We start from the raw sequence: 15,291 nt of genomic DNA on the forward strand, positions 1-15,291 counted from the left end.
AATTCCACAGAGCAAGAAGCATAAACTGTTTATTGTAGGTTATTCCAAAGCTGTCTAAACTTGGCAACAACCCTTTGCAAAAATGGAGCATGCAAGTCAGCTATGCTTTTGGATAATTGTTGGCTGAGGGTGACCACTGTAATATAAAATCTTAATTTCACACTCATTAGGCTGGAATGAAAACTCATATATCGAGTTTTCTGAGAGATATTGTGAGATGCTGAGAAAATTTCAGCTGTGGGAAATTTAGTTTTATGGTTTAGGAAATTTCGCTCTTCATGTATGGTATAAAAGATCCAGAGATATACGGACACATTTTTGATGTATTGTGTAATTTTATACAGATAATGTGTTGTGGCTAAGGATGTTATCACATGGGGCATATGGTGATGGCCAAACTTAAAGTCCTCATATTCACGTATAGCCTACATGTTCTTAATCATACATTCTGATAAAGAAAATGTATTAATTTATAAACAGTCATATTACAAAAAAACTATGCCCTCCTTTGATGTGTCATTTAATCGCCAATTCTATATGAATGAACAAGCCATAAAGAACAGTTACACTGAAGAGGCAGTCATACAAAGTTTCCCTTAACAGCTGAACTGACATCTGCCAAGAAAAATTAAATAAAAATCATTTTAATTTGCCAGGCATGTGTATTTTGATCCTGGCATGTGCCACGCACCTCATGGTTACATGTTTCTATATGATAGGAGAGACAAATGAGAGCACAGTGTGATCATGTGAAGAATGTCAACATGTGTGTTTTTCCTTTACCCACAGGGTCCCAGTGATTGCCCCCCATCCTGCAGATGTAATGTAAAGTGCTGACAGCTGTGGCCAATGTGCATCGAGCGTGTGTGAGAGCGTTCTAACCAAGCAGAAACCCAATATCTCTGTGAAATGGCCAGTGGATTAAGAACGTTTGATAAGCCTTTCAGACATTTCTATTTGCTTAAGAGCATGTGGGAAAAAGCATTTAAGTGGACCATGGGTGACCACTGAACTGAAGAAATAAGAAACTAAAGTTTTTCACAATATTTTCACTCAAATATTTATATGAGGAATCGCTAGGTTGCTTTGGGTTACACTGGTGCAGGTTGTTTTGGAGAATTTTTTATTTGATTCAAATATTTATTCTTCTTTAAAATCTATCTATCTATCTATCTATCTATCTATCTATCTATCTATCTATCTATCTATCTATCTATCTATCTATCTATCTATCTATCTATCTATCTATCTATCTATCTATCTATCTATCTATCTATCTATCTATCTATCTATCTATCTATCTATCTGTCTGTCTGTCTGTCTGTCTGTCTGTCTGTCTGTCTGTCTGTCTGTCTGTCTGTCTGTCTGTCTGTCTGTCTGTCTGTCTGTCTGTCTGTCTGTCTGTCTGTCTGTCTGTCTGTCTGTCTGTCTGTCTGTCTGTCTGTCTGTCTGTCTGTCTGTCTGTCGATAGATAAATACATATTAAATACTGATTTAAATAATAGATATAAATACATTTTCAAGACTAAAGGTAATTTATTAAATATTTAAATTTATACATTTAATAATAATAACAATAATAATTATAAATAACTTTATTTGATGGGTTAACTTGATCTGTATTATCAAAATGTGTGTATTTCTTCATTGACTTTATTATTATTATTAAATACATATTCGATTTATTAATATATAATAACACACACACACACACACACACACACACACACACACACACACACACACACACACACACACACACACACACACACACACACACACACACACACACACACACACACACACACACACTCACACACACACACACACACACACACACACACACACACATATATATCTTTGTAATAAAAATGTATTAAATTAGTTTAAATAAATAAAACAAGAATTCAATTTTAAAAAAAATTTTTTTCCTTTTTATTGACATATATATAATCTGTTATTTAGCTATTATTATTTATATTATATATAATTATATAATACTTAAGCAATTCTGCATTTAATGTGGTGTGGTTAAACAACTAATGGTGTTAGTTCATGGCACATTACATGGGTTCATACTACGTACGCTATCAGTTTCGCTGTGTCAAACAGTCTTGCCAAAAGTTAGATGGGGAAAAGGGGAGGAGAAATGCCTGATCCATAATGACCCTGCCAAACCCCAAACCTTAAATGTGCTTGGTACACCACAGGACAAGCTCTGAGATGCTCAGTGAGAAGGGTCAGAAGATACAGTCTGCTTGGTCCACATTTACATTCAGGAGATGCTGAATGACTTTGAATGGTGATTAAATAATGGCCTTGTTTTGATGTGCCTTTTTCCTGGGCAGAGATTTGAAATCAAGGCAGCACCTGTTGCTTTGAATCTCAAGGAAGGACACAGAATATACTATCACATACTATCGAAACGCAGGACATCACTTTTCTTCAAAATCAAGGTCTTTGCTCTTAAGCAGGTGCGGTCGAGATGTCCACAGGTTCGGTGAGTGATCCTGAAGACCTCCAGGAGCTGTCAATCACTCACATGGACACTCGTTCTCTGGAAGACTCAGAAGACGAGTTTAGTATCGATGACAGTTTGAAACCAAAGACCAAACAACCTCGAGCTGGTGCCAGCAACAAGCAGCAAATGAAGATGGCAAAGGACGGCAGACAGTCTCAGAGAAACGCAGCAAACGCCAGAGAGAGGGCACGCATGAGAGTTCTGAGTAAAGCTTTCTCTCGGCTGAAGACAAGCCTGCCGTGGGTACCGGCAGACACCAAACTGTCAAAGCTGGACACACTCCGTCTGGCATCCAGCTATATATCTCACCTCAGACAGCTCTTACAAGAGGACAGATACCAGAACAGCTTTGTGCATCCTGTAAACTTGGTATGAGTGAGTGTTGTCTAAGTTTATGACTAGATTTTATACACATTCATCTGAAGTTTTATTGTTCAGTATTACTTGTATATAATAACAATATAAAACATATGCACCACTAACAATTTTTTAAAAATGTACCATAATAGTATCATATCAATTTATAAAGTAGGCCTACTGTTTTATTTTTGTATTATTCTATATTAAATATCAGTAATATAATGCGTAAATAAACATAAAATAGTCATAAACATAAATAAATACGTTATAATAATAACTTAATTGTTATTATAAATAAAGTACTTAATAATTAACTTTATATTTTACATATTGATTAACAGTACATATAGTATGTTGTATTAAATATGAATTTGTGTGTATATATTTAGTATATTATTTTAATTAAATATCAATAATATAATATAATATAAAAATAGAAATATTCTTAAATATAAATAAGTCTTAATAATTACTATAAATAATATAAAATAAATTATTTAATATATAGTATTTTATTATGTTGCAAAAAAATATATAAATTGTATAATATTTAAATAAATATTAAAAATAAACAGAAATATAAATAAACATTTTATTTATCATATTACTTATAGTAACAGTACATATGTTGTATTATGTAGACTATACAGTATATATATATAATTGAATTTTGAATTGTACTATTCTGGATTTAATAATAATAATATACATAAATATAAATAATTCATACCTTTTTATCTTGCATATTACTTACAGTAACAGTACATATACTGTATTCAATATCAGTGTGTGTGTGTGTGTGTGTGTGTGTGTGTGTGTGTGTGTGTGTGTGTGTGTGTGTGTGTGTGTGTGTGTGTGTGTGTGTGTGTGTGTGTGTGTGTGTGTGTGTGTGTGTGTGTGTGTGTGTGTGTGTGTGTGTGTGTGTGTACAATCCCAATTCCAGAAAAGTTGGGACATTTTGTAAAATGCAATACAATCAAGATTCTGTGATTTGTTAATTCTCTTTCACCTTTATTTGACTCACAAAAGTACAAAGAAAAGATTTCCAATGGTTTCACTGACACCAACTTAATTGTATTTTGTAAATACAAACAAATGTTGATTTTGATGGCTGCTACACACTCCCAAAAAGTTGTGACAGAGACATGTTTACAACTGTCACATCACTATCACTTTTCCTTTTAATACTTTTTATTATTTGCGAATTGGGGAGACTAATTGTTGCAGTTTCGCAAGTGGAATTTTTGCCCAATCTCGCCTGACACAAGACATCTGCTCAACAGTCTGTGGTCATCTTTGTCTGATTCTCCTTTTCATGATGAGCAACACATTTTCAATAAGAGACAGATCTGGACTGCAGGCAGGTCAAGCACATCCACTCTATGGTATACAGTGTCTAAGGAACCATTCTGTTGTCGAATGAGGCTTGGTATTGTCTTGCTTCCCAGGAAAGATGTCATCTTTATGGCAGTATACATCTCCACGTCAATGTACCCTCACTCATATGCAAGTCGTCCATGCTGTTTGCACTGACGCACTCCCATACCATGACAGATGTTTGCTTTTGCACCTGTCACTGACCAAAGTCTGGATGGTCCCTTTCGTCTTTTGGACTGAGAACTTGAAATCAGTTTTCCCCAAAAACAAGCAGAAACGTGGACTCATCTGTCCACAGCACACATTTCAACTGTGTTTTTGATCATTTGAGATGAGCTCGGGCCCAAAGAACTCTGCATTGAACTGATGTGTAGCTTTCTCCTTGCGTAACAGCGATTCAAGTGGTTATTTCCTTGATGTAGCGGCAGACTGTATGTGACAATGGTTTTCCAAAGTACTCCGGAGCCCATGTGGCCCTTTTTTAATACAGTAGCATGATGGTTTCTCATGTAATGCCATCCGAGGGCTCAAAGGTCATGCACATTCAATGGAGGTCTCCTGCCTTGCCCTACACAGACTGAGATTTCTCTGGATTCCCGGAATCTTTTCACAATTTTATGTATGGTATAGATGGTGAAAGACCTAAATAATTTGCAGTCTTGCATTGTGAAATGTGAAATGATTAAATTTGGCACAAAGCGGTGAGCCATGGCCCATGTTTGTTTGCAAAGATTGAGATTCTCCGATACCCTTACCAGTTCACCTACTCATTGTAGACTGGGATATTCTGTTATCTTTTCACTTTTATTTAGCCTCTGTCCCAACTTTTTTTGGAGTGTGTTGCAGCCATCAAAATCAAAATGTGCTGATATACAATTAATTTGTCCCTTGAAAACATGGCATTTTTTTTCTTTGTACTTTTGTCAGTTAAATAATGGTTAAAGGGAATTCATAAATCAATGGTTCTTGATTTTATGACATTTTACAGAATGTCCCAACTTTTCTGGAATTTGGGTTGTATAAAATACTATTTTCTGTTACTGTAATATGCTATGTAAATAAATCTGCATCTTAAGGCATTTTACCAGCGATTTGTAGCTGACTTGTTCATTCTTTTTCCACAGACCTGGCCTTTTGTGGTCTCGGCACGATCAGAGGACACCAAAGACATTTCAACAGCGGTCAGACTATGTGGAGCTACAGCATAAACATCTGGCACCTCTCTGTCTTTTATCCCCCTCCATCTCTCTCTCTCTCTCTCTCTCATTTTACTGTCTGTACTCGTGCACTTCCTTTGAACTTACATCAATGGACATTATGCAATGAACGCAAATGCATGTGGGACATACCTGTAGTTAAACAGTAAGGTCATTGCACACAAAAATGTCTTTATAGCGTGATTATGTTATGTCTATCTAGCAAACATAAGCAGATTTTACTTTGTGTTTGATTATTTTGCTGTCTGTATGTAGCATTGTAGCTTAAAGGGATAGTTCACCCAAAAAATGAAAATTTGACATTTATCTGCTTAACCCCAGGGCATCCAAGATGTAGGTGTCTTTGTTTCTTCAATAGAACACTGTAGTAATATTAGTTTGTGTGGGAAGAAGAGGCGGGAACCGGCGAACATTCAACAACTTTAATCAAATAAATGAACACAAAATGAAAGGACGACACGGACGACTGCCGCGCACTCACATAACAAAACGTAAATAAAGCACAACTTAAAATCCAGGCCTGGTCCTCTCTCGTCCTTCGATGGAGCCGCTCGTCCTTATATGCCTCCGTGCTCCCTCATGAGAGGACTCGAGACCGGTGTGCCTCACAGGTGACGCTCATTCTCAATCACGCACACCGATCTCGCTCGCTCCTCCCATGTCTCTCGCTCGTCCACCTCGCCACAAACACAAATGAAGATTTTTAACTCCAACCGTTACAGTCTCTCAGTCGTATAATGCATGTGAATGGGGTCAAATTCTATGAGAGTAAAAAAAAACATGCACAAACAACTTCAAATTAAACCCTGCGGCTCGTGACGACACATTAATGTCTTAAGACACAAAACGATCGGTTTGTGCGAGAAACCAAACAGTATTTATATCATTTTTTGACCTCAAATACAACACTTTGTCCACCAGTCTTGAACAAGCTGAGAGAGGTCAAATGTACATGATACGGTGTATCTCAATGGGATACAAGCGGCGGAAGTGTTCCCTCTCTACGCCATATCGTGTACATTGAACTCCCTTATCGGAAGTGACAAGCGTTCAAGGCTGTTGGACATAGTGTTGTATTTGAGGTAAAAAATGATATAAATACTGTTCGGTTTCTCACACAAACCAATCGTTTCGTGTCTTAAGACATCAATGTATCGTCACGAGCCGCAGGGTTTAATTTGAAGTTGTCTGTGCATGTTTTTTTTACTCTCATAGAATTTGACCCTATTTACATACATTATACGATTGGCAGACTGCAACGGTTGGAGTTAAACATCTTCATTTGTGTTCTACTGAAGAAACAAAAACCCCTACATCTTGGATGCCCTGTGAGTAAGCAGATAAACACCACATTTTCATTTTTGGGCGAACTATCCCTTTAAAACTAACTTTTAAAGAAGATGAAGAAAAACAGAAATAAATTGCAAGACCAGAAGCACCGAAAATCACTTTTATTGTTTTTTAAAGCGCTTGTAATTTTTCTAACCACCCTGCAGCAGACTTTTAAAAATCAGAATTTGACAGGATGTTTTCAACCTGTGGAATCAGGTGCTTCAGTTTTTTTGAGTTTTATTTGTCACCAAACAAATTATGTAATTAAGGCTACAGAAGGAATAGAACAGAAAATATTACTCCAAGGTATGTTTAAGTTTATTTATGATTGTGATATTTGTGATTTGTTCTTTCTTTTTTATTTGCTTTACATTATAACCGAAATGAGTCGCTCAATGATTGTACATCAACACCCTTGATGCATTATAATCTTTTTCAGCCATTTATTTCACTGTTGACACGCCTATTGATCAAGTGTATCTCATTTAACTTGTTGAATCATTTGTTCATCGGTATAGTTACGCTGTGATTCAGTTTGGAGAACTATATTACACATAAACTGTAATTTGTCACTTAGTAGGAATACTTTGAGGAGTGTTCTTGTTGGCTAATTAAAGGGATAGTTCACCCAAAAATGAAAATTACCCCATGATTTACTCACCCTCAAGTCATCCTAGGTGTGTATGACATTCTTCTTTCAGACGAATAAAATCGGAGTTATATTACACAAGTCCAGGCTAATCCAAGCATTAGAATTGGATTTGTAGTTGCTCTGTTTTTGATGTCCATAAAAAGTGAATCTGTCCGTCAAATAACATGCTCCACGCGGCTCTAGGGTGTTAATAAAGGCCTTCTGAAGCGAAACGATGCGTTTATGTAAGAAAAATATCCATATTAAAAACTTTATCAAGTAAACTTTCGGACGATCGCCTTCTGTGGAAAAGTGTTGAATGTTGAAAGTGAAACTCAAGATGCGTACGTGAAGTCATGATGAGCCTACCTGGTCGCGTTAGCCTTTCGATCGGCAGGGGAACTTTCAACTATTTTTCCATAAATTGAACAGGGAAGGCGGTCGGCCGAAGGTTTACTTTATAAAGTTTTAAATATGGATATTTTTCTTACACAAACGCATCGATTCGCTTCAGACGGCCTTTATTAACACCCTAGAGCCGCGTGGAGCATGTTATTTGACGGACAGATTCACTTTTTATGGACATCAAAAACAGAGCAACTACAAATCCAATTCTAATGCTTGGATTAGCCTGGACTTGTGTAATATAACTCCGATTTTATTCGTCTGAAAGAAGAATTATAAAATGCAGATTTTTCTCTTATGCATGGAATCCGCCTGATCCCGCTCAAACTCAGCACTTGCTGATCTTTTCACTTTATACGAATATAAAATACACAACAGTATTTTCCCAATTGTAGATCCCAAATAGTGTGAGCTTGTGTTGTGCCCATGTGTGCAGCGGTCATTAGAAAGTGTGTAGTTTGAAGAGGAAGCTGACTTTTCATCACGTTTGTGGAGGACTGCAGCTGTCGAGCCATTAGTTTCCCAGAACACTGAACGGGTCCCTTGAGGGAGTCTCGCAGGAGATGAAGCACTTTGTCAGGCAAGGACAGCTCAGAAACGGCTCTCACGTTCTCCACCGCTGCTAGGATGAGCGCTCTGGGGTTCACTGAGCTTACAATGAGGAAAGCATTATCTGACTGCTAAAACTCATGACTTCATAAACCACTGTGATTTGTCATCTCTTCTACCTGGTGCTGTAATGCATCATTGGCCTACATCAGAATGGCACTGGAATGTGAGAGTGGAATATAGTGGAATACACATTCAAAATATTTCCATCCAGTGGTGACAGAGCTTTCTGTGCACGTGATACTGTAGTTCTCAACCAGGGGACCTCAGAATAAAAAAAAAAGTTATTGACGCCACCGGTGGCCGTTAAGTGAACTGCAGCCAGCAACTTTGACTCGTGCACACACAACCTACAAGTGACTAAACACGATTCTCGATATACTTTTTCGATGTTGTTTTTTGTTCTTCGCTTAGAAGTAAAAAGAAGTTGGAAATAGGCTACCTTTGCAGTGATATAGTTCTAACGAACATCCAGGCACCATCCGAGCTGCTGAGAGCGACGTTTAAATGAATAGGCCTATGTGCCGCGCGTTCCCTTTCAGAGTCCCATAACAGAATAAACACGACAGCGGTGAGAAAACAGCAGTTAAGAAATCCTCTGATCATAGAGATGTGGATATGTTTGCACCAGCTCTGCAATTCAACGACATCATGTCAACAGATGAGGTAGGCCTAATTAAAATTGAAACCACATATTTTGATAGGCTTGCGTAGACTATGGACTATCTGACCATGTGAGACCAAATAACCCATTTTATTTGCATGACACGTTGACATTACAGTACATAATGTTTAATTTTGAATTACCCTGAATGTTATATTTTCCTTAAGTCTTTAGGCCTACATAAAATCAGTTTTCTACAGGTTTTCATAGACAACCTATGAAATCGGGAAGGTTTCGTTTATAATTCGTTTTCGTTTTAATATAATTTCGATACAAGATGTTCACACATTGGCAATAAAAATGAAAATTCTGAGTTTTCAACTTTAATATGTAATTGTATACTAATTGTATAAAAAAAATACTAACTGCTAGGCTATCATATTGGATATCATTTTTCGTGTTTTACTTTGTCCCATCAACAAAAAGAAAAAGAAAATACAATTCTTGAAATGCTTAGAATCACATAAATGAATCTATCTATCTATCTATCTATCTATCTATCTATCTATCTATCTATCTATCTATCTATCTATCTATCTATCTATCTATCTATCTATCTATCTATCTATCTATCTATCTATCTATCTATCTATCTATCTATCTATCATCTCACTCATTCTCAACAAAAATTCTCACTATTGTGATTCTTCTACCGCCAGTTTTATTAAAATAACAGTTTTAAACATAGCCAGCAGAGGTCGGCATTGATCCACAATACAAAGCAACACGCCTCAGCCACATCAAACTTTTGACACTCTTCTTACGTCTCATTTGAACCTTGATGTTTTCCTAATTTACTCTGAATGATGAAAAAGTTATTTCAGTCAACGCTAAACTTAGCAGACTCTCTTTTCTGTAGACCTACTGCCGTGTGTTTGTATTAAGAGCAGAAATGTCCAGTAGATTTAATTAAATTCTTGAAATACTCTGTATGTTTAGCCTTCCTTTTCTCAGGTGGAACACATTTTCATTAATATGGAGCTGTGCTTTCAGGCATTAACCCATAAGGACATCCAAATTTTTGTGTACTAAAAACACATTTCAGAGACAAAATTTCCATGAACAGGAAGGAACTGTAGGTCCAAAGCCAAACAGCACAGTTCACTGACCGTTTCTTTGTAGTTTAACCAAAAGCACTAACTGCAAACCCACGGCGGGCCAAGATTCAGAGAACAGTCTTTGAGGTTATGAAAGACATTCTGAGCCTATTTGTTATCTAATATCCATTCACTCAACGGCAAAGAGGAAGAAAATATAAAATACGACCTATTACTTTGATAATCAGTTTAACATCTTGCTTTATTTATGTTTCACTCAAAACACGCAGGTCATTTCATCGTGTCTTGTTAGCTTGACCTTTTTATCTACTTTTGAAAAAAAAAAATCACAATTTGTAAAACAAATAACTGAACTGAACGATAACATGCATAACTGCAGCATAGGCCAAAAAACATCCAAAATACACATTTAAGTATTTATTTTACTACACTTGATCTATTTGCGTCTGTACTGTAGATTTTCAATACAATACATATCTTTAAAGGCTGTTTTCTCAAAATGAATTTGAGTCAGAAATCTCTACTTCAGCAGCCCTTACATACACCAAAATGTCCAGTTTTATTCCTATCTATATTCTAAAGAGTGGCTTGTTCATATATCAATCACCTGATTTAAATAACATCTTATTATATTTTATTTTCAGTGCTTAACAGATATCCAAAATCCCTTCTATAAAAAATGAACTCCAATATGTAAAAACAAAATGAAACAAGGATTTTGAACCGGGCTTCATCCAATGCACAGCTTTCTGTTCTGGAAATGTATGCAAATGTGTGCATATTTAATTATAGAATTACTCATTTGCATATTTAAATATAACAATACAAAACAATTGTCCATGTACTGTATAGTAATGCACTGTGATTAATTATCTGGAAAAGGATAATGATATCTTTAAGTTAACATTTTTTACCCCTAAATAAGTATGATTTTAGTTGAAATTATTTTATAATTTGATATTATCTTAGGCTGCTAAGGGAAAACTGTAGGAAAAAATTCTTGCAAAAAGATGAACACAATATTACAGTATTATGTGTCATAATGTGTTAATATATATCATATGTTAAAATGTATAGTTTTGATCCAGAAGAAAGCAAATATATAATGAAATCACATGGCATGACTGACCAATCAGAATCAGGTATTCCAGAGTGCCGTATAATAGAACGTTGTGTTTACACTGGCAAACCGGCAAACCTTGCCACGCTCTTCCTTTGAAGATGGCTTTATTTTCCGAGTGCCAAGTCACTACCCTGTGCTCAGTGTAATCCACAACTACATCCAAAGTGTAGTGTCATGAAACATGGCAGACTGTGAGAAAGTTTGGTGGCGCGCTGAAGGTCACTGCGAATATTACAGGGTGTGTGATCTGCTTGGCTGGAGACTTCCTGCTGGGCTAGGGGAGATGACACAGTTTTCTTTTAGGCAGGTGATAGAGTTTCAGCACAAGAGCAAGGCGCTCTATCTCCCGAGAGAATGGAGCCTCTTTGTGGCTGGATGTGCTCACAGAGGAAGGTCAAACCTGGGAAGGGAGGGGTGATGAGGTTGAGCATTGACAAGAAAACATTTCATCAGATATTCCCCTCTCTTCCTATTGATTCTTTGCCCGCTCAGACCTTTCTTTCTCTCTTCTCCATTATTTTCGAAGTTCGAGGGGTGGCGCTGGCAGGCAGCATCCATGAGCGTTTTCATACAGTGGCCTGATTAAGAGTGTGATTTGGGATACTGATATTTTCTCGCAAGGTATGTGTTATTCTCTCCTTGCTGTTTACAAGAAAAGGGTGGGAACCACAGCCATTGTGGAATGAACAAAAGGGTTTAGGTGAGCTCCTGAAGGGCATTGTTGTTCACAACACCACACATTTTGCTAGTCTCCAGGGCTAAGGTGTGTTTGGGAATAATGTCACCTGTGAAAATGTTCCAAGTGTCGTTTTTCACAACACAGAAATGGCACAAAATATAATAACTGATGCTACGGACAAGCAGTACCGGTACAGAATCTAAACCATGCTGGAATGCATTTGGAATTTAATTGAGATTGACAGTTAAAATCTGGAATTGAATTAGAATTTGAGTCAAGGCAACAGAGATTATGCATAATTGTGGATTTTAATTTAATGAAGTAAAATTCACTGAGAATCAAAGAAATGTTAAGATAAGTGCAAATCCATTATAAGTATAAAAAAAAGAATGATTTTTTTAAAGCCATTTTTAAAACATTTATAAAATGTTTCTTGAACTTTGAAGTTTTTATAGACCTTACAGAATTTGCAAGGATAGCTCATTTAGAACTGAAACTTTATTTCTTCTGTGGAACACAAAAGATGCTATTTTGAAAAATGTTAAAGAACTGTTTTTGTCCATACAATGAAAGTCATTGGGGTCCAAAACAACACTGGACCCCAGATCCAGCCCACATCTGGTACACGTTGAATCCACATGTACCAGATGTGGCCCGGATTAGGGCTGTAACGATTTGACCAAAAATAAAAACCTAGATTAATTGAACATTTTACCTCGATTACGATTAATGAACGATTATTTTTCTTTCTTTCTTTTTTTTTCTTTTTTTTTTGCCCTCGTAAGGTTTTTTAGTAAGTTCCTGATAAGGTCTGTACTGTAAATATTATCTACTATTAAAAGATGGAATTATTTTTTTCTAATTAAAGTGCATTTCTTTGTGATTTTAAAACACTTGACGGAAACGGTTCTCTTTCAGCAGTTATTGTCTATGGGGCAGATTTCTGTTTGTTGTACATCAGATACAGATAAATTAGCACAGTAGGCCTACATTACATTTATTTGATTGCATTAATGAGAGAGTGATTGTGTGTGAATTACTCATACTGTCTCTATTCATTATGAAGCTGTGGTTTGTACTTACTTCAAAGGTATTAAAATATATGCTATAACGGTTGAGTTTCTAAGCTACTTTAGTGACTTTACTTTAGTCACAGGACAGCGTTGACACTGCGTTTCTGTGCTCTCTGCGCGCGATCTTCACGTGATGTGCGAGGTTCTGTCTGAGTGTTCGTTTGTCACAATATATCAGGCATTAGTTCAACATAACACACATCTGATGGTCGAAACTCGCTTTAATGTTCAAACTGTTAGGGCTTAAAACACATACAAATGACAAAGCTTTGTGAGGACGCAGGTGAAAGATCTGCCTTCAGGGCGCGCGCGTTGTCAGAGACGCGACACAGCTCGGCTCTCAGTCACAGAAAAAAGCTGAGCACTGAACGGATACGCATTGTTGTTTTTGAATCGTGCAATTGCTTTAAATGTTGAAACTGGCAAGCCTTTAAACGCATTTACTTGACAAACTTTATGAGCACGAAAGTGAAAGCGATCTGGCTTCGTCTGTGTGTGTGTGTGTGGCAGCACGTATAGGCGATAAGAACGGCGATTAACTGACCTGTATATAAACTGTGTAAAACATGCAGTTACTATAGTGATTCTGGGCATCTATAAACACAGATAACTGCTCCTGCATCTCTGTGTGCCTGCAAACTTCACTTGATGTGACTGACGGGGCGGAGTCACGTGAAAACCGAAATAACCGACATGGGGAAAATACGTCGGTTAGAGGTTCTGAATGTCGGTTTCGGTTATTTTTCGATTTATCGTACAGCCCTAGCCCGGATCTCGACCGACAACATGTTGCTGTGCCATGTCTGGGGGCTGTCATGGGCAAAAAAACACTGAGACAAATATCATCTTTTGTGTTCCACAGAAGAAAGAAAGTCATATACGTTTGGAAGAACATGAGGGTGAGTAAAGTGAATGAGTGAGTTTTCATGTTTGGGTGGACTATCCCTTTAATTTCCATTTTATGGACCCGGGTGGACGAACACTTCATCTCCCAGAATGCATACCTGCTGAAGTACTCTGAATTGTAAAATTCCACTTCCTTTAATTCCGAATCAAATTACAGCTTTGCTTCCTGTGTGTTTTGGCCAGCCAATTGGAATTCCAATGCTAACTCTTGAACAATCGCCCAACCCTGGAACCAATATGTTTTTGTAGTCATTTATAGGACACAGGTACATCCAGGATGGGTGAGGTGAGTCAAATCTGACAGACACCTGCTTTATGAAATAGGAACTGCAATTCTTTCTCTTCTTTATGGGCCAGTTTCATTACAAACATCTCCTGAAAAGCTTTCATGCAGTGAGCCATTTCCCCTCCAGACACATACTTTCTCATCCATCAAGTGATGCTATAATGACGGCCACGGTTTGACAATGGGGATAATATTTTTCTCCCACAATGGCTTTTGGTTCCCCCCTTTTGGCAAGATTCTGGCTACTATAAATACTCCCCGTTCCCATCGCTGTGGTTCACAGACACTGCTCTGAGCGAAGATGAGGCCTAGTGTGGCTTCAGGCTTGAGCTGTCAGCGCTCCACAGGGATTAGTAAGTCACAGTCAATGTATTGTTCTCCAGGCTACAATGGGCACATGGAGCTCTGGCCTTTGTCTCGAAGTCCGTTGTGGACTTCAGAGAAGGTAACAAAGGTGTGACACACCTGTGAATGTGGATTAAACTCTTTTTTTCCTCTCTCGTTCCTGTCTTTTCTCAGATTCATGGCTATAGCCTTTAGCTATGTCCACCACATCAAACACAGAACTTGCTAGTCATGAGTTCCTCAGTAGTCATTTGGTTACAATGAGATATTACACTTGTATATTACAATCACACCCTTTTTATACGTTCTACTGACATTTGTGACAGTGGGCGCTCAAATGTTTTAAGGTAACGTAACGGTCAGACGGGGAAGGAATGAAGTTTTATTTAATGACACTGACCACCTCTGTGGTTAATTAAATCAATAACACACACTTACTGCAAATTCCATTCGGAGAACAAAAACAAATTTCCCACTCATTTTTTTCCTAACCATCAGTCTTATTTTGACAAGTCAGGAATAAGCTATGGCTTCAAAAGACAGAAATATTCTGTCATAGGTTTTGATGGAGATGTCTAAACAGCTAGGACGCTAATTCAGCGTTGTGTTTTTCTCCGCGGTGAACTTTTAGTGACCGCATCAAAGAGATTTCACGGATATCAGGTACAATGTGTAGTCCGAGGAGATTGTGTTTGACAAATGAAT

At 37.3% G+C, this 15,291-nt stretch overlaps 1 protein-coding gene across 1 annotated transcript; it reads left to right on the forward strand.

Moving 5' to 3' along the window:
• Nucleotides 1-2,485: 2,485 nt before the first annotated feature.
• msc (musculin (activated B-cell factor-1)) lies at nt 2,486-5,466 on the forward strand (the record flags this gene model as incomplete). The annotated part of the gene is made up of 2 exons (XM_079806574.1): nt 2,486-2,890; nt 5,383-5,466. The coding sequence occupies 2 exons, from the start codon at nt 2,486-2,488 to the stop codon at nt 5,464-5,466; spliced, it is 489 nt and encodes a 162-aa protein (XP_079662700.1).
• Nucleotides 5,467-15,291: the final 9,825 nt, after the last annotated feature.

Source organism: Gobio gobio (assembly GCF_949357685.1).
Source record: "Gobio gobio genome assembly, chromosome: 23".
In the NCBI taxonomy this organism is placed as follows: Eukaryota; Metazoa; Chordata; class Actinopteri; order Cypriniformes; family Gobionidae; genus Gobio; species Gobio gobio.